Genomic DNA, 21,083 nt, shown 5'->3' with positions numbered 1-21,083 from the left:
AAGTCTGACACTGTTTCCACTGTTTCCCCATCTATTTCCCATGAAGTGATGGGACCAGATGCCATGATCTTCATTTTCTGAATGTTGAGCTTTAAGCCAACTTTTCCACTCTCCTCTTTCACTTTCATCAAGAGGCTTTTTAGCTCCTCTTCACTTTCTGCCATAAGGGTGGTGTCATCTGCATATCTGACGTTATTGATCTTTCTCCCGGCAAACTTGATTCCAGCTTGTGCTTCTTCCAGCCCAGTGTTTCTCATGATGTACTCTGCATATAAGTTAAATAAGCAGGGTGACAATATACAGCCTTGACGTACTCCTTTTCCTATTTGGAATCAGTCTGTTGTTCCATGTCCAGTTCTAACTGTTGCTTCCTGAATGTTAGGTCCATGAATCAAGGCAAATTGGAAGGAGTCTAACAGGAGATGGCAACAGTGAATGTTGACATGCTAGGAATCAGTGAACTAAATTGGACTGGAATGGGTGAATTTAAGTCAGATGACCATTATATCTACTACTGTGGGCAGGAATCCCTTAGAAGAAATGGAGTAGCCATCATGGTCAACAAGAGTCCGAAATGCAGTACTTATATGCAATCTCAAAAATGACAGAATGATATCTGTTTGTTTCCAAGGCAAACCATTCAATACTACAGTAATCCAAGCCTATGCCCCAACCAATAACGCTGAAGAAGTTGAAGTTGAACCATTCTATGAAGACCTAGAAGACCTTTTAGAACTAACACCCAAAAAAGAGGTCCTTTTCATTATAGGGGACTGGAAGAGGTATAGGGAAGTAGGAAGTCAAGAAAAACCTGGAGTAACAGGCCTTGGAATACGGAATGAAGCAGGGAAAAGGCTAATAGAGTTTTGCCAAGAGAATTCACTGGTCATAGCAAACACCTTCTTCCAACAACACAAGAGAAGACTCAACACATGGACATCACCAGAGGGTCAACACTGAAATCAGATTGATTATATTCTTTGCAGCCAAAGATGGAGAAGCTCTATACAGTCAGCAAAAACAAGACCGGGAGCTGATTGTGGCTCAGATCATGAACTCCTTATTGCCAAATTCAGACTGAAATTGAAGAACCTAGGGAAAACCAGTAGACCATTCAGGTATAACCTAAATAAAATTCCTTATGATTATACAGTGGAAGTGAGAAATAGATTTAAGGGACTAGATCTGACAGACAGAGTCCCTGATGAACTATGGACGGAGGTTCGTGACAGGAAACAGGGATCAAGACCATTCCTATGGAAAGAAATGCAAAAAAGCAAAATGGCTGTCTGGGAAGGCCTTACAAATAGCTGTGGAAAGAAGAGAAGTGAAAAGGACCGGAGAAAAGGAAAGATATAAGCATCTGAATGCAGAGTTCCAAAGAATAGCAAGGAGAGATAAGAAAGCCTTCCTCAGCGATCATTGTAAAGAAATAGAGGAAAACAACAGAGTGGGAAAGACTAGAGATCTCTTCAAGAAAATTTGAGATACCAAGGGAACATTTCATGCAAAGATAGGCTCAATAAAGGACAGAAGTGGTATGGACCTAACAGAAGCAGAAGATATTAAGACGAGTTGGCAAGAATACACAGAAGAACTGTGCAAAAAAGATCTTCACAACCTAGATAATCACGATGGTGTGATCACTCACCTAGAGCCAGACATCCTGGAATGTGAAGTCAAGTGGGCCTTAGAAAGCATCACTACGAACAAAGCTAGTGGAGGTGATGGAATTCCAGTTGAGCTATTTCAAATCCTGAAAGATGATGCTGTGAAAGTGCTGCACTCAATATGCCAGCACATTTGGAAAACTCAACAGTGGCCACAGGGCTGGAAAAGGTCAGTTTTCATTCCAATCTCAAAGAAGGGCAATGCCAAAGAATGCTCAAATTATCGCCCAATTGCGCTCATCTCACACGCTAGAAAAGTAATGCTCAAAATTCTCCAAGCCAGGCTCCAGCAATACGTGAACCATGAACTTCCAGATGTTCAAGCTGGTTTTTGAAAAGGCAGAGGAACCAGAGATCAAATAACCAACATCTGCTGGATCATCGAAGAAGCCAGAGAATTCCAGAAAAACATCTATTTCTGCTTTATTGACTACACCAAAGCCTTTGACTGTTTGGGTCACAATAAACTGTGGAAAATTCTGAAAGAGATGGGCACACCAGACCACCTGACCTGCCTCTTGAGAAACCTACATGCAGGTCAGGAATCAGCCCATTTAGTTATAGTTAAAATTCACCTGCAGATGGAATCACTCCATCATGTTTTCTAAGCCGTTACTAATCTATAGTAAACTTACCTGGTTTGCTGTGTCTTCCATCCTCTCATCCTGGCTGGTACCCTCTAAATATGCTCCTCTGTTATCAATCTTTCTTTAAAATAAACAGTTGAAATTGAGGGTGACGTTCCTGGTGTGGTCTAGTGAGCACAAAGATGCATATCCGTTCTTTTGTTCTTCTATTAAAGTGGACAAATGCTAGCATTGTTATTATTTTTTGCTTCACAACTTTGAAGGTTATTGAGCTCACTGTTAAGTAAACTCCCCAAATCTTAAGGTGCTTCTCTGATACTACCTTGCCTGTATCCAGTTCATGCAGGGCTTATGGGCCATAGTGAAGACCTTGGCTGCTCTTCTGAGTAAGATGGGAAGCCGTTGTTGGGTTTAAGTAGAGGAGAGAAGTGTCCTGCATTTTTAAGAGATCATTCCGACTGTTCTATTGATAATGGCTTTTAGGAGAGCAAAGGGAGCCCATTAGAAGGCTATTAATGAAATAGAGGTGAAAACTTTTCAAATTCTGAATATAATATAGAAAGTAGAGCTAACGGGATTTCCTGATGGATTGGATATGGGGATTAGAGGGTCAAGGATGACTGCAAGGATTGTGGCAGTGGCATCTACAAGGATAGAGTTACAATTAGTCGAGATGGGGAAGTCTAAGGGGGAGAAGTTGTAAGGGGAAGATCAAGAGTTTGGTTTTGGATATGTTAAGTTTCAGACTTCCTTTAGACATCCAAGTAGAGATGTTAAAAAAGGAAGGAGATATATAGGCCTGGGATGTAGGAAAGAGGTTTTGGTTGGAAATACCAATTTGGGAGTTTCTAGCATATAGGTAGCATTTAAAATTTGGATATAGGGAAAAAAATTGGATATAGGATTCTGAGATTGCCAAGAGAATGAATATATAGTGGAGAGACGAGGACCAAGGACTGGTGAGCTTGAGCTGTCTCATCTGTCAGGTTGGAGTTGGCAAAGCCACCTGAGAAGTAGCAGTCAGTGGGTTATGAGGAGTAACTAAATGAAGGTCAGGGAAGATAATTATATAATAGATTACAAATTTAATATTAGCATGCATCATATATAACAGTTGAGTATGTAATAAATGCTTCATATAAACATATGTTTTAGTTCAGTCGCTCAGTCATGTCCGATTCTTTGCGACCCCATGAATTGCAGCACGCCAGGCCTCCTTGTCCATCACCAACTCCCAGAGTTCACTCAGACTCATGTCCATCGAGTCAGTGATTCCATCTAGCCATCTCATCCTCTGTCGTCCCCTTCTCCTCCTGCCCCCAGTCCCTATAAGTACAAATATATATACTTCCCTGATAGCTCAGTTGGTAAAGAATCCCACTGCAATTCAGGAGATCCTGGTTCGATTCCTGGGTTGGGAAGATCCTCTGGGGAAGGGACAGGCTACTCACTCCAGTATTCTTGGGCTTCCCTGGTGGCTCAGCTGGTAAAGAATCTGCCTGCAATGCAGGAGACCTGGGTTCGATCCCTGGGTTGGCAAGATCCCCTGAGAAGGGAAAGGCTACCCACTCTAGTATTCTGGCCTGGAGAATTCCATGGACTGTATAGTAGATGGGGTCGCAAAGAGCCAGACATGACTAAGTGACTTTCACTTTCACTTTCTTTCATAAATACAAATAGATTAGAAAGTGTATGTAATGGATTACGTCTGGGGAAATAACCAAGAATCAGAATGCCTGGGTATTGTGCTCAGTTCTGCTGTTCTTAGTACTTAGATTTTAGGCAATTTAAATAACTTTTTTTTTTTTTTAGCAACATTTGTAGTTCATCTGGAAAGTGGGGATTTTAATTCTGGTCTTACTATCAGAGTTATTGTGAGAATCTGTTGAAGTAATGGATATCAATATGTTTTCTAGCACATGCTTCCTCTCTCATCTATTTTGTATGTATCCATATACACACATACATGCATGTATATGTGTATTTATGAGTATATGTGTATTTATGAGATTCCACATATTTGGTATATTGTTAATGTGTCATGAATCACTCAGGTTATGACCTTTGGGCAGGTTATAATCATTTTAGTAGGTTGAAGACAGTGTTTTGAAAAATAGAATAGAGAATATCACTATGAATTGCTCAGAGTAAAGGTAAGTCAGATTTCTTGAAACTCTGTTTCTGTTACATATCCGTAGTCGTTATCTATTCCAGATTTTCCCAAAAGTTAGCAGTTTAAAGTAACAAGCATTTATTATTTCTGAGAGTCGGCGACTGCCGAGTTGATGGTTTGACTCAGGCTGAAGGCAAGCTATCCTCCAGGTCTTCGGTCAGAGACTTGACTAGTTTGGAGGGACTATTTCCAAGCTCTCTCTTGCACGCGTTGGCTGGAGGCTCCGTTCCTGGTCAGGTGGGTCTTTTCTTCGGGCCACTCATAGCTGGCTTCCACCAGACCACATGATCTGAGTGAGAGAACAAGAGAACATCCCCCAGACAGAAGCTACAGTTTATAACGTACTCTCATTACTTCCACCATGATTCTCTTCTATTCTCCTAGTCACACAGACCAGTCCTGGCACAGTGGGATCTACACAAGGCTGTGATAGCCAGGAGGCAAAGACCATTGAGGCCCATGTTGGAGAGGGCTACCACAACCTCTCTGTGTATTTGTGAATACTGGCTTGAGATATAAAACTTACTTCTTAATGTGGATCACGTGAAAAAATTTTTAAGAAACACTGCTCTGCAGTGTCTCATACTGTGTGCCGTTGAACAGAGGCATATGTTAGCTGGCAGAAGCCCATTTAAAAAGCTCTGCTTTTGATACTATTTTATACCCATGGTTAGTTACTAGTGACTTTGAGCATGAACCAGTGATTGTTTTTTTTAACAATGAAACAATACAAATAAAGTCTAAATGGACTATTCATCTTTAACCGAAATGAGCCTGTGCGTGAGTCTTGTGTCCTTTCCTAGCCCCCCTGTCAGATTCCTGTAGTGCTGTGTCATTTACCCATCTGGTCATCTGCCAGCACCTGGGCTGTTTATGGTTCTCACTTCAAATCTGTGGCCATATTTTATGCCAGCTGTGTGACTTGTTTCATGTATCTTGTAGAATATGATAGCTGGGTTTGTGATAGTAATTATACTTTCTGCTTTTTTTTTTTTTCTGTTTAGTTATTGGCCTGTGAGTGTGGTTTGAATTATGAGGTTGTAGGAAATTTTACATGTAGATAAAGGGGTTTCAGCTCAGTTCAGTCAGTTCAGTTGCTCAGTCATGTCTGACTCTGTGACCCCATGGACTGCAGCACACCAGGCCTCCCTGTCTATCACTAACTCCTGGAGTTTACTCAAGCTCATGTCCATTGAGTTGGTGATGCCATCCAACCATCTCATCCTCTGTCATCCCCTTCTCCTGCTACCTTCAGTCTTTCCCGGCATCAGGGTCTTTTCAAATGAGTCAGTTCTTCACATCAGATGGCCAAAGTATTAAAGTTTCAGTTTCGGCATCAGTCCTTCCAATGAACACCCAGGACTGATTTCCTTTAGGATGGATTGGTTGGATCTCCTTGCAGTCCAAGGGACTCTCAAGAGTCTTCTCCAACACCACCATTAAAATGCATCAATTCTTCAGTGCTCAGCTTTCTTCACAGTCCCACTCTCACATCCATACATGACTACTGGAAAAACCATGGTTTTGACTAGATGGACCTTTGCTGGCAAAGGGGTTTACTTGTAGCTAAAGATAGAAGTTTATACCTAAACTTTTGCTTTGCGAAGAAGGCTTATTACATACATAACAATGTGCCTGATTTAAAGGACTCTTATGGAATAATTGTAGCTATGACTTATAATGTAGCCTGCTATGAAAAGCAAATCTGTTTAAGCTTTCTTGACTGATTAAAAAAAAAAATAGCGTTAAGTGACTGACAAAGAACAATCTTTGAAGCACTAATAGACTGTAAGCAGGCTAGGAAGTCTCTAGGTAAACAGTTCAGAGACCAGTGGAAGCACAGCACTAAGTGAAAACATATGGCCACTGGCTTCAACTAAAACTGTGGGGGTTTCAAGATGGAGTTGCTTCTTAGGGGGTAAAGGGAGTGCTGTCAATTAACTGGAAAGTGGCTATTTTGCAAGAAGCCTCCTGGTTTGTTCTCTGCTGTGTGTGCTTTGAAATGCAGCCTCCAGTCTCTTCTGACTTGTTGAGATCACCTGGCTGAGGGCTTCTCTCCATCACCAGTCACAGGGGAGGGTCACATGAGGACTGTTATTGTCAGCAGGCTCCCAGGGACAGAGGCCCCTTAGTTCTTAAAACTCCCCTAGCATCTTGGGTTTACTGTGATTTTCTATGTATCAGTTGCCTCCCTAAGCTGTAAACTCTCATAAGTGGACACGCTCCCCAGCACCTGCCAGTCATTGGCCCAAGGCGGGGACTAGACACATACTTGTTGAAGAGAGGAAGAAGTTCAATTGGTTATTCTCTTGAATGGGTTTCTGTTCAGAAAAACCAGGTTTGTGGTGGTAATATACACATGATGCTGCTTGTTAAGTGTAGTAAAATTTAACTTTCCTTGAAATATGTGAACTTAAAAGTGTTGAAGACTATTTATAATACCACCTCTGTTTCTTTTTAAGAGTGTTTATTTCTTGATTTTTGACTATGCTGGGTCTCAGCTGTGGTGCGTGAAATCTTCCTTGTAGGGTAGGTTTCTCTCTAATTTCAGCCCATGGGGGGCTCTGCACTTGCAGCTCCCAGGGTCCCTAGCTGTGGTGTACGGGTTTAGTTGCCCCCATGGCATGTGGGATCTTCAATCAGGGGTTGAACCCGCCTCCCCTGCATTGACAGGCAGATCCCTAACCCCTGGACCACCGGGAAAATCCCTCATTGCTGTTTCTTGAAGTAAGATCCTTCTTTCCCCCTTTGAAGCCTCTGTCATTTTCAGTAACAGCCAATGGGTGGAGGACTTAATTTTCATAACAGGAGATGTGGCCCACTGATGGCATGAAGGAGCTGGTTGAGGACTGCTGAGCTAGAGAACTGGAGATCTCTTGAGGTTCAGAGATCTCTGTGTGCACCCCTGAAGGCCAGAGTCCTTGTAGACTGGGCAGCAGCATCAGTCAGCTCTATGAAGTGCCTTCCTCTCTATGTTACAGAGCCAGCCTTGGCTTCTCTCACACATGTGCTGTAAAGCCAGTCTACTGATGCTGGGTTGTGGTGAAGGAAAGTGCAATGTTTATTGCAAGGGGCCGACAAGGAGTCCCAGAAAGCTGGTGCTCAGAAAGTCCCGCCTCTGCGAAGAGTTTCAGCAAAGCATTTTTAAAAAAATCCCATTCAGTTTTTAAAGCTTGTTTTGCATTCACTTTTGGCTGGGCTGGGTCTTCATTGCTGTGTGGGCTTTCTCTGGTTGCGGAGAGCAAGGGCTACTCTCTAGAAGCGGTGCGCGGGCTTCTCATTGCCGTGGCTTCTCTTGTTGCTGGAGACCCGGGTTTGATGCCAGAGCGTCTGCCCGCAATGCGGGAGACCAAGCTTTGATCCCTGGGTCGGGAAGATCCTGTGGAGAAGGAAATGGCAACCCACTCCAGTACTCTTGTCTGGAAAATTCCATGGACTGAGAAGCCTGGTAGGCTACAGTCCATGGGGTCGCAAAGAGTTGGACACGACTGAGCGACTTCACTTTGCTTCTCTTACTGCTGAGCACTCTAGTGGGGTGCACTCGGGTGTGAGCAGTGGGGGCTCCCAGGGCCTAGAGCACAGGCTCAGTAGTTGTGGCGCACAGGCTCAGTAGTTGCGGCGCACAGGCTTGGTTGCTCTCCGGCATGTGGGCTCTTTCCTGACCTGGGACTGAAGCCATGTCTCCTGCGTTGGCAGTTGGATTCTTTATCATTGAGCTACTAGGGAAGTCCCTAGCAAAGCATTTTTAGAGGCCAGCTGAGGGTAGGGGAGTTCTAGGTCCTGTGATCAGCTCCTGCGCAATTCTCTGATTGGTTAATGGTGAGGTAACAGGGCAGTGTCACAGGGGTTAATAACATTATCAATCTTGAGGCTCCAGTAGACCTGGAGGCTATATGCTCATGGTCATCAAGTATTTAGTTTCCATTCGGTGGGGCTTTTCCATGTCTGTAAAACAGCTTAGGAAATGTGCACCGGATATAGTTACCTAGGTGCTTCAGAGAGGAACTAAAGGAGAGAATATGAGGCAGGGGGGCTCTGTCCCTGGAAGCTTCCATAGGGTCCTGCTTGGTTACATCCAGAACACTAAACAGAGGACCGCCAATGAAGTTGCTATAGGTTTGGCCCATGGACCTGGCGTTGGCACTATAACTTTGGGAAGCAAAAGCAAATGTTTGCACGATGGTCTATGGAAAGTCCAGAGCTTTGGTGTGCATTGGCGCTCTGCCTTGCTGTCTCTTGACTTTCCTTGTTGGCTCTGCAGGGCTGGTCAGCCCCAGGCAGTATGTCCTGTCTGGTTTGGGTGAGACATCTGTGTCCTGCTGCTTTAAGCCTCGAGCCTTGGACCGAGATGCAGCCCTGCAAAGCGCCCTCCTCATCGGTGGGTGTCTGCGCTCTGCTCCACTCCCTACACAGCACTCTCTATACCTGCGTCTGTCTGCTGGCTTCCCTTTGACAGATACTGCTATGTAGCCTCTTTGTTTTCCTTCTGAATTTCAATGAAGAGAATTTGTTAGAAAGTTACAGAAGGAAAAATAGCCATGCTCTCTTTGATTAGTTGGAGCCATGTAGGTAAAAGAGACGCCTAAGGAGAGGCTATGTCATTAACCTGAGAGAGGCCACAGAGACTTGGGGACCCATTGTTTTAAAACCCTGAACTTCTGCTTTTATTTTGGACAGTCAAGGAGGAAATAAATGCCAAAGGGACATTCTTAGCCAAGTTTCCGTATGTAATTAGTATGAAAATAAGGCTGAAGAGGGAAAGGGTACAAATTAGTGAGAATGACACTAATATCAAATTTATTTATCAAACATCATTTTTAGGTATAATGACCAGTTTCTTTGAAATTCAAATTATGATAATGAATCTTCTGTTTTGGTATAAAGAAGAACCTGTGTCCCTCACCCCACTAAACACACTTGGGCCTAATTTCTTTTCAGACCTATTGGCCTTAGATTACTAAGAGTGGCAGAACCAAATGGGTGACTGTCCCAAGGAGTGAAACTAGATCCTTGACAATCATGTGATGCAGTTTTTCAAGCCATAATGAACAGCTTCATCAAGCACGTGGCATGAGTAATCACTCACTGTCACGTTGTATCCACAAGAGAAATGCTGTGTGGTGGAAGATTTCAATCAGATGTACATGTACATGTACAGAGAAGACTTTTCAGCTTTTAAGACTGTGTTAACATTTGCTCTGTGTTAAATTCCTGTGTTTTGGTGGCATTTAGAGGATAAGTATTGACTTTTTAAATTGTATAGTTCCCAATCCCAACCTTTTGAGGCCTGACCTACTTTATTGAGGTTCCTAAAACACTGAGTATCTTGGGTCCAGTTTACTTTACAAATTAGAAGCTGAGGCCCCTGTCTCTGTATAATCTTTCCTAATGGGGAATAAAAGGCAAAGGTCAGAGGTTCTCATTCTCTTTTTGGAGATAATTCAGTAGTTGTGTTCAGGGGCAGCCTGGGCAGAAAGATCAGTTGAGCTGTATCAGCAGGGATATTCCATCAGGGATATGATTTCTCTCCTTAATCTTGTTGCTTCTGGTTGCATTCTGGGCATCATCACTGCATGTGCTACCTTGCAGAAAGAAGAGTACATTTATCATCATCTCCAGTGGCTCTGGAGCCAGCTGTCTTCTTACTCAGCAGTATTTTAGATTCCAATCCATAGTGATATTCTGTGAGGGTTCTAGCAACTGGCTTCCAGGGAGAGGAGTCTAAGTACTTTGGAATTGACATGCTCCCTAGAGAGCACTTCCCACCCCCTACTAGCCAATTGCTATTTATCCTACAAAACCCAGCTAGAATATTACCTCCTCTGGGAAGCCCTTCCTGCGTGCCTCCCCTGCTGTCATAATGTAAATACTTCTTTCCTGAGCTGCTAGACACTGTGTTTGTTTTGGGTTCTTCTTTTTTTTCACAAGACCCTGTGCATCCCATCAGTAGGTGCTTTAACTTTATTAATGCGAGGGGACTCCCTCTTCCATAGTCCTACCTCAGAACTAATATCCGCTATTAAAGCGGAAACATCACTGTGTTTCAGGTTCCCAAAGCCTAAATTGTATTTTTGTTAAGAATTAAAAAAATTGTCCTAGTGTAGAAATTATAAACACATCACTGTGTTTCAGGTTCCCAAAGCCTAAATTGTATTTTTGTTAAGAATTAAAAAAATTGTCCTAGTGTAGAAATTACAAACATAATCTTTTGATAGGCATATCTCATATTGTTTTACAATATATGTCACTTAAAAAGCCCTGAATTTTTAATGAGATCTGAGTTCAAGTTGAAATTTTAGGAACATCCTTGCTTAATTGTAAGCAAGTCTTTTAACCTTCATTCTTGTGTTTGTTTATTCATTCACGCATTTATTGAGCCTGTGGCATAGGTCCTGTTAGACACCCTGTGTTGGCTTCCTTAGCTAGAAAATGGGCCTAATATTCAAGCTCTACCTTCCTTGCAGTTTGTTAAGAATTGTCTGACAGTGCTTTGTAAATGTAAAGCTCTATTGAGACATTATTATTTATGATTATTTTAATAGACAAGGACTTGTGTGCAAAAAATAGAACAAAACAGCAGATATTTGCTTTTTTGACAGAATTTGTTATAGCCACATCAAAAAAGTGTTATGGACATATCAGAGAGCACTATCTGGGGTGAATCAGCCGCAGTTGTTCTTTCTTTCTCGCTACCTACATTTGAAATATAATCCTGAAAATAGGAATCCTACTAGCTTGGTCTGGGTGTCCTTCTTATCCTTCTCAGGAAAGCGGGAACAGGGACTGACTGTCTCACTAGCGCTGGACACAGTGGGTGAGAGGTAAGTCCCCGGAAGGATGTCAGACCTCCCCTCAAACAGGCAAGCAAACAGAAGCAGCAAACGTCTACCACATAAGTCTTACCTTTTTTTCCCAGCGGATGACTTTGTCTCATACTCTGGTATAAGGCCTCCCTCTACTAACTCTGCAGGCTTCTGCACACATCACCTGTCACAGTGGAAAATTTGCCCCTGGATGAACAAACAAAACCACCTTATTTGTCTCATCCTTCTAAAGCTACTCTCCTCCCTCCTCTCCCTCAGGACCACACCATGTATACAACATCGGAGTTATTCGTACCCACTGTCCCTGCTTCCTCTCCTTCCCATTCATTCTTCACTCTGGCTTGACTTCCACTTCAGTCACTTAGTGAGACTGCACTGGTCCAAGCTGCCAAGGACCTTCATGTTAGCAAATATGTCTTGCGGGTATTTTTACGTGAAGACATGACAAGCAAGATGAGCTTAGACCCCTACCTCATGCCACGTGCAAAAGTTAACTTTCAGATATCTTAGAGACTAACACTGAAAGCGTGGTCCATAAAAGAAACACTGATAAGCTGGACCCTGAAGAACTCAAAACTTCTGTGCTTCAGAAGACAATTTTAAGAAAATAAAAAGACAAGCTACAGACTGTGAGAAAATATTTTCAAGTCACACATTGGATAAAGGACCTGCTTCTGGTATGTACACTGGGGTAGGAACTTAGCTTTCTTGTTCACTGTTGTAGCCTAAGCATCTGTTGCAGTTCATGACATTTGGAAGGGGCTCTGTACATATTTGTGGGATAAATGAATGACTATAGCGTTAATGCAGTTCAGGGAAGACTTTTCAGGAACATAATAAAGTCGGAGGAGGAGAGAAAATAATCTTGAACGTTTGTAGAATGTCTCTGAACCACTTGTAACCGTGCTGGGTTTGTTCCTTTTTGGATCCCCATGCCACAGGGAAGGAAACGGAGACCAGCAAGGATGATTTATATTTTTGCCCAAGATCAAATACGACTTAGTGAAGAATTAGAGTTCACACCTTGGTTTCTAGTTCCGCATCTAGTGGGCTATGGTTTTTACTCTAGTTTAGGAAAGGTCTTCACTCCTGAGCCATCCAGGCCTGGTGCTGTGCTTTCTCTCTTTGTCTTTTTCCACCAGTTGTGAGATGTCCAGATCTCCAGGCTTTGGGGCTATTTCCCCAGAATTTGCTCCCTGATAATCTGATGGTGAACACACATGTCTGATGCAGGGAAGAACTGTCGTGTGAAAAGCCAGCAGCAGCTTTCACTCCATTTGTTTTGGAGAGTATATCCTCCCAGGACTACAGTTCTCATGTCCTGCCTTTCCATCAAACTGTATTTCCGCAAATATGTTTTGGCTGCCAACTGGGGGCTGACTGGCCTAAGTTCACTTTTACTTTTTCCTGTTTTCCCTGCAACATTTTTTATTCTTGACTGTGCAGGCTCTGAATCTCAGATTGATAGGCAGGCTAGATCCAGACGGGACCAGACTATGGAAAAGCATGAGAAAGTCAGGGAATGGTATGCTGCAGACTGTATACATGGCTTGTACAGATGGCAGTGGAGATGGCATGACCTGATGCCAGTTATTCTATGATGTCAGCAAGAAGCCAGTTCTAAGTATTGTGTCCTGGGCATTCTCAGAAAATAAAGACATTGATTGAGGCTGAGAGGAAGGCAATATTGTGACATTTGAATAAAGAACCGGGTCTCCAGGAGATCTGGACTGTTAGACTCAGCTTTGCTGCTAGCTGTATAGTTGCAGTTCAAATTATTTCATCTTCCTTATCCTCTCTTTCCTAATCTGTCAAGTGAGGAGGTTAGAGCAGATAAACTTTAAGGCCTTTTCCACTCTTTGACATTAAATTAGATAGCCCAGCCAGAACTAACCAGGGCTTCTTGAGCATAGGTATAAACTTTATTCTCCTGGTGATTTGATTCAATGTTTACCTCCAACTTTCTACATCAGTCTTCAGACTTCCCAGATAGGAATGTGACAGTTGTATTTTGGCAGTCCACTTAGGGGATAAACAAGTCTGGAGGTGAAAAACCATAAGGGCTTTACATTGAAGAAGACAAGGGAAGGACTGAGATCTGAACATGGTACCTCACCAAATACTGCCCGCCTGTGTCATGCTAACTGGCCACGACAACAGAGATTCTAAAACATATCTCACTGATTATAGGACATTTGCAGCTTCTGGCCACAGTTTACTACTTTTTTGTTTGTTTGTTTGTTTTTTATTCCTAGCTCCTAAACAGCCAGGATCAGCCTGGGAGGAAGGACCAGGCCTCTGAAAGGCAGACAGCCTGTCAGAGTAGAATCGATTCTGGATCTAACTGTGGGCTCTGGCCCGAGTTCTGCCACAGACATGCTGTGAAGGCCCGATGCCTCCTTTCTCAGAGCAGGTGCTCTGTGAGTAAGCGTGAGGGCACCACCACTCTGGCAGGTTGTTGTTGCTGTGTTCAGTTGCTAAGTCGTGTCTGACTGCACCGTACCAGGCTCCTCTGTCCTTCACTGTCTCCCGGAGTTTGCTCACATTCATGTCCATTGAGTCAGTGATGTTCTCTAACCATCTCATCCTCTGCTGCCCCCTTCTTTAGACTTCGGTCTTTCCTAGCATCACGGTCTTTTCCAGTGAGTCAGCTCTTCACATCAGGTGGCCAAAGTAGTGGGGTTTCAGCTTTAGCATTAGTCCTTCCAGTGAATATTCAGGGTTGATTTCCTTTAGGATGAACTGGTTGGATCTCCTTGCAGTCCAAGGGACTCTCAGGAGTCTTCTCCAACACCACAGTTCAAAAGCATCACTTCTTTGGCGCTCATCCTTCTTAATGGTCCAACTCTCACATCTGTACTTGACTACTGAAACAACATAGTTTTGACTAGATGGACCTTTGTCAGCAAAGTAATGTCTCTACTTTTTAATATGCTGTCTAGGTTGGTCATAACTTTCCTTCCAAGGAGCAAGTATGTTTTTATTTCATGGCTGCAGTCACCATCTCTAGTGATTTTGGAGCCCAAGAAAATAAAGACTCTCACTGTTTCTATTGTTTCCCCATCTATTTGCCATGAAGTGATGGGACCAGATGCCATGATCTTCGTTTTCTGAATGTTGAGTTTTAAGCCAACTTTTCACTCTCCTCTTTCACTTTCATTAAGAGGCTCTTTAGTTCTTCACTTTCTGCCATAAGGGTGGTGTCATCTGCATATCTGAGGTTATTGATATTTCTCCCGGCAATCTTGATTCCAGCTTGTGCTTTATCCAGCCCAGTGTTTCTCATGATGTACTCTGCATATAAGTTAAATAAGCAGGGTGACAATATACAGCCTTGATGCACTCTTTCCTGATTTGAAACAGTCTGTTGTTCCATGTCCAGTTCTAATTGTTGCTTCCTGACCCGCATACAGATTTCTCAAAAGTCAGGTCAGATGGTTTGGTATTCCCTTGTCTTTAAGAATTTTCCACAGTTTGTTGTGATCCACACAGTCAGAGGCTTTGGTGTAGTCAATAAAGCAGAAATAGATGTTTTTCTGGAACTCTTGCTTTTTTGATGATCCCACAGATGTTGGCAATTTGATCTCTGGTTCCTTTGCCTTTTCTAAATCCAGCTTAAACATCTGGAAGTTCATGGTTCACGTACTGTTGAAGCCTGGCTTGGAGAATTTTGAGCATTATTTCACTAGCGTGTGAGATGAGTACAATTGTGTGGTAGTTTGAGCATTCTTTGGCATTGCCTTTCTTTGGGATTAGAATGAAAACTGACCTTTTCCATTCCTGTGGCTACTGCTGAGTTTTCCAAATTTGTTGGCGTATTGAATGCAGCACTTTTATAGCATCATCTTTCAGGATTTGAAAGAGCTCAACTGGAATTCCATCACCTCCACTAGCTTTGTCCCTAGTGATGCTTTCTAAGGCCCACTTGACTTCACATTCCAGGATGTCTGGCTCTAGATTAGTGATCACACCATCGTGGTTATCTGGGTCATGAAGATCCTTTTTTGTACAGTTCTGTTATTCTTGCCACGTCTTCTTAATATCTTCTGCTTCTGTTAGGTCCAGACCATTTCTGTCCTTTATCGAGCCCATCTTTGCATGAAATGTTCCCTTGGTATCTCTAATTTTCTTGAAGAGATCTCTAGTCTTTCCCATTCTATTATTTTCCTCTATTTCTTTGCATTGACTGTTGAAGAAGGCTTTCTTATCTCTCCTTGCTATTCTTTGAAAGTCTGCTTTCAAATGGGTACATCTTTCCTTTTTCTCCTTTGCCTTTTGCTTCTCTTCTTTTCACAGCTATTTGTAAGGCCTCCTCAAGCAACGATTTTACCTTTTTGGATTTCTTTTTCTTGGGGATGGTCTTGATCACTGCCTCCTGGAGGCATTAGCCCAGGCTCAGTCTAATTCGCTGATGGTTATCAGACGTGAGTTGCTTCTATGGATGTGACTGAATACTTAGAGATGCTTCCTGAAAGTGACTGAAAGAAGGAGTCAGAAGCCTGAGGCTAGGTGGCAGCTTTAAGTTCATTCATTCCGGTTTTCTATATGACGGTTCAGTCTCCTCTACACACCCTTTGAGTCCATGCTTGAACTCACCTTGTAGTGAGGAACTCCCTGCCTTGCTAGGATATTGTAGCTTGCTCCACAATTCGCTTTCCTCTCTCAAGCTGCTCCTGCTGTTGATTGATGTTCAGACAACAAGAATATCCACATCTCTCTCTCTCTCACACACACACACACACAGAAGATTTCCTGTTTTTACTTTCCAGAAAGAATCAAGAATAATATGCACAGGATCACTGCTTATGTACCCTCATAAAGAAATCTTGGTTTATTGTGAGGAGGTAGCTGTGAGAGATTACTTTCTCCAAAGGAGATCAGAATAATTGTACTACAGTTTGGTAGCTATCTTATTTCAGGAGAGAAGCCCCACTTCTATCCGTGGGTATTTATTTTATGTATTTACAGGTTATACTTGGTGTGTTAAATAATTACTTTTGAGCATCTGCTATCTGCAGTGTCCCGTGCGAAGGACCAGGGCAGACAGAGGCGTTGGTGCTTTATTACAGCATGTCAGTCACAGGTTGATTTGTTACCCACCCGGATTCTTGGACTCTAATGAGTAGAAATTGAGAAGAGGCCAGATGAGAAATTCGGAAAGGGTGTTGTTTCGACTCCTGCTGCAACATGATGGAAGGAAAACAAGTAACAGGTTCGCTTGCTTACTCTCAAGGAGGGGCCAGCTGGTCCCTTAAATGGAGTGAGGGTTGGGGTGGATCCGTGGTTCGGGCTGGAGGAGTGGCTTGGGCGGTCTGCCCAGCCCCCCGTGATGCTCTGTGCAGGGGCTCATGCACAGGACCCTTCCTTTTGCTCCAGGCACCTCAGAAGGGACAGTTGGGTTTTGGCCTTTTTGTATCTTTTCCATAATCTGTCCCAACTGGCCATGCACACATTTATTTTTAATCTGTTATAGCATCTTTGTATTCTGTTGCCCAAGGAGATGTTTGTCCAGGTGCAAGCACTGCAGTAAAGGGTCCCAGGTGCCAGCTTGTCTCCGATTCACCAACAGCTATTTGTTGAGAATCTGCTTCGTGGCTGCCTCGGGTTCTTCCCCTTACGGAGTTTGCCATCCGCCGAGGGAGGCAGTGTTTGATGTCGATCACACTGTATTGAATTGTTGTTGACTTTGCCACCTCTTCACGAGGCTCCGCTCTCCTTGAAGCGAGGTTACGTGCCGTGCATTACTAAATTTCCACCACCTGGCACACTCTAGGCAGAAGGTAAATATTTGTTAAATGAGTCAGTGGCTGGATACATGAAGGGAAAAACACACACTTTGGCATCTGGTGCTTTAAGCTAGGTCTCGACTCAGCAGTTTGCCAGCTAGGTGGCTGGGGATAAGGACGGGCAGTTTTATAAAATAGGAACCTCTTTTGCAGTGTGGTTGCAAAGATTAAAAGGGAGAATACACAGAGTGCTTCTTCTGCCTGCATACTAAGTTGCTTCAGTCATGTCCAACTCTTTGCAACCCCATGGACTGTAGCCTGCCAGGCTCCTCTGTCCATGGGATTCTCCAGGCAAGAGCACTGGAGGGGGTTGCCATTTCCTTTTATGTCCTTTTTTAATTTGACTTCTCCTGCCGAGTTATTGGGAATGGGGCTCCCATTAAACCAACTCTTAAAAATTGGAGGGAAGGAGAGTACTATTTATTGAGTACTCTTGATGCATCAGGCACTGTACTCAGCTCTGTATCTGTTCTATCACTGAATTCTCATAACCTCCCAAAACCCCATGGACTGTAGCCTGCCAGACTCCTCTGTCCGTGGGATTCTCCAGGCAAGAATATTGGAGTGGGTTGCCAATCCCTTCTCCATCCCTGTGAGTAAAGGACCTCCGTTCTCCCTAGGGAAGCTGGAGGCCGGAGCATTGATATAACTTTCCAGAGCCTGGCTGACTCTAAGACCCAAGCAGGTAGACAGTGCCTGAATTGCTAAAGGGATCAAGGCAGGTGGGCTTACTCGGGGTAGGGCAGCCACGTTGGGAGAAACTGAAATCAGGTGGAGGTGGAAAGGGAGCAGTTACTTCAAATCAACGGCCATTTTCAATGAGTAATCATGAGAGGCAGCGAGAGCTCGTGATTTTAGTGGGAGGAGCAAGTAACTTGGGGCTTTTAGGGCTCAGTTCGACTCCCAGCTTCATCCTGTCCCAGCTGTGAGCTTTGCGCCAGTTACTTAGCCTCTGTAGTTCCTTCACCAGAAATAGAGACGCCAGTACCTCCCTGACAACCACATGTGTCTGTGAGTAATGAACACAGTAGTTGCCACCTTCTAGATACATGATAATTCGTGTGAATATTATTAGGCTTTTCATGATGCCTTTGGGGCTTCTTCCCCTCCCCCACCTCTGTTCTGGGGGTCTCTGGGATTCCCTCTGTGTCTGTTCCATCCTCTGCTGCCTGCAACACTGTCCATTACTTTCTGTAGGTGGTGTAATTGAAAAGACAAAATCTTTGTTTTAACCCATACACACTGCTGCTGCTAAGTCGCTTCAGTTGTGTCTGACTCTGTGCGACCGCATAGACGGCAGCCCACCAGGCTCCCCCGTCCCTGGCATTCTCTAGGCAAGAACACTGGAGTGGGTTGCCACTTCTTTCTCCAATGCATGAAAGTGAAACTACTACCTCCCATATCACAGTTCTGGCAAATTTACAATCACTGTCCGTCATATCAAGATTTTACTTACATGGCTGAGCAACGTAGGCTTGGTTTCGGTTGAGACGAGGGAGCATTTCTGTTTGGTGGTTGTTGTTAAATCTGTGTTAAATATGATTATAGGAATTGACCTCATCTAGGTCAATATAAAATCAGCTGAAACAAATCAGCTCTCCCTGCAGGTATATCCCCCTCCAGAGCTCTGTTCAGAGACTTATGAGTAAATGGAATTTAGGTATCTTGACTTTGATTTTCTCTGAATTATAGAAATATTTCAGGTGAGTCACACAGTAACTGAAATACTCATATTTTGGCTGTGTTTCTCTCTCCTCACCTACCCTGTGTCTATAATCTGTAAACAGATGCTGGAAAGCATCTTGTCATTTAAAGGTATCCCACAAGAAATTGTATTTAGTATTATATGTCAGGGGGTGAGCTGAGATGTTTTAGGGTCAGCGCTAGGTAGACCCGGATGCTAGGGGGACAGTCAGGGCCCGGGCAGTTGGACCCCTCTCTAGGGTGAATTTTTGTGTCCAGTGCCCTTTCTCTAGGGACAGAATCGACCCAGGCTGGTCGCTAACCTGGGAGGCCAGTCTAGTGGATGGGACATCGCCACCACCGTCAGGTGTTAGGAGTAGCGATTACTTCCTGGTGGGCAGAGGCTACCAGTCGTTTTACTCACAGCTGGACCCAGAGGTAAGAGAGGACACCAATTAAGTGGTTGGAGGTTTAGGGGGAGCAAGCATGCTCATTAGGGAGAGCAGAGCAGCGATGGACTGAGTGAGTCTGGTGGTGTTGGGGGAGGCTGTTACTGAAGGGGTCCACCACCGCCCCGGGCCTGCTGGATGCTGGCGTGAGGCCCAAGCACAGTGGCCGGCATGGACACGTGTTCTCCCTTCCCTGCTAGAGCAGACCCAGATGGGGCTGGGTGGTGCTCTCCTATGAAGAAGCTCCAGGGACTCAGGCTGGGCGGAGATGGAGGCCTAGAGGTGACCATTCCCCACCCTGTCCTTCCCTTTGGCCAGGGTGGTTTGCTGTTTTTAAACCATAACTTCATTAATTTTTGAGTAAATGAGACAGCTAGTATTATAAAAGGACTCCTTTTTTTTTTAAGTGGTTAAATCCACTCTTTTGGACTCTTAAGAGGAGGAGGTTAGCCTTGTAGAGACAGTTTTGCTATGGTAGAGCAGTGAGCAACTCTGCATTAGAATCACCTGGCAGGCTCGCTAAATCTGATTGCTGGGCCTCATCCCCAGAACTTCACGGTTGGTGTGTGGGGGTGGGCTGAGAAGTTGCATTTTCAGCAAGTTCCCAGAGCCTGAGGCCATGGCTGCCCCAGCGGACATACCCCGGGAATCACTGTCATGGAGGAACCCGTGTGTTCCCCATGCTGGAAATGTAAGTGATGGCTATTTCGTCAACTCCGCCACTGCTGTGACTATCTCCTACTGATACGCTTCTCTTTGTCTTCCTTCCACAGGCATTTTGACGTTGGACTACATGATTTCTTGGTTAGGTAAGCCAATAATTTTTATTTTAGATATCATTGGCATAGCGTGTCTATTATGGAATACTGAGATGAAAATAAAGCCCTTGTTAAATATCTTGATGAATAATGGCAACTGTATAGTTGTTAGGAACACACTGCCAGCACTTTTTTTTGTGTGTGTGTGTGCTCACGCCTCCCAGAGTCACACAAGGATAGCCAGCCTCTTTAAACAATCAAAGGGATTTGTATCTGAAATGGTAGTTACCTAACTATTGGGCTGCTGCAAAGACAAATAGAAAAGAGAGCCAGCCTGCATTCATACATTAAACAACCGTCTTGACCAGTCTTCCCTCCACTGAATTTAAGCTTTTTAAAAACAGAATCTACTGGTTGTTTTGAGCTTCCCAGGTGGCTCAGTGGTAAAGAATTCACCCACCAATGCAGGAGTTGTGGATTCAGTCCCTGGGTCAGGAAGATCTCCTGGAGGAGGAAATGGCAACCCACTCTAGTATTTGTGCTTGGAGAATTCCATGCCCAGAGGAGCCTGGCGGGCTACAGTCTGTGGGGATGCCAAAGACTAGGATGTGACTAAACGGCAACTGGTTCTTCTCCAGTCATTAAGACACCAACTTTGTTCATAATTCAAAGAGATTACAGATAGCTGTTTATATCCTAGTATATTGGTGATTCGTTAACCGAGTTGACTTATGGGGTGTATTAATTCCAAATAGTTATTAAACAGAGGTTAAGTGGAAACATACCAGAATATTGAGTTGCTAAGAATATGCATCATATTTTTCCTGCTATAAACTTTGTTGTACTTTCTAGATTTTCGTTATACTGAGCATGTATTTATTATTCTAATAATGCTGGGGAATGATCATTAAAAGTGCCTATCAAAAATAAACGTGGAAAGCAATAATGGTTGCGGAAGGGGCCATAAGCTGAAGATTACAAGGAAACCAGGAATCACGTAGAGTCATTTGCTTTCTGAAACTGTATGGCTCTAAATGCTAATTAATTCTAAGAGTCCACTAATAAACAGTCTTGTAAATCACATGTGATTATTTCTGGGTAGATGTTACACTGGTTCAGTTCTCTGCGAGGCACGGCCATCTCCTTGTGGGTA

At 43.7% G+C, this 21,083-nt stretch overlaps 1 protein-coding gene across 2 annotated transcripts in view; it reads left to right on the top strand.

The window, feature by feature from the left end:
• Positions 1-21,083, top strand: part of HHAT (hedgehog acyltransferase) — a 373,409-nt gene that overhangs the window by 164,038 nt on the left and 188,288 nt on the right. For both annotated transcript variants that reach the window (XM_069544234.1, XM_069544235.1), the window contains one exon: positions 19,946-19,981. In XM_069544234.1, coding sequence (XP_069400335.1) covers positions 19,946-19,981 — 36 coding nt within the window. The remainder of the gene's footprint in view (positions 1-19,945; positions 19,982-21,083) is intronic.

Source organism: Ovis canadensis, chromosome 12 (genome assembly GCF_042477335.2).
Source record: "Ovis canadensis isolate MfBH-ARS-UI-01 breed Bighorn chromosome 12, ARS-UI_OviCan_v2, whole genome shotgun sequence".
Lineage (NCBI taxonomy): Eukaryota > Metazoa > Chordata > Mammalia > Artiodactyla > Bovidae > Ovis > Ovis canadensis.
This window is presented reverse-complemented; position numbering and strand designations above follow the sequence as displayed.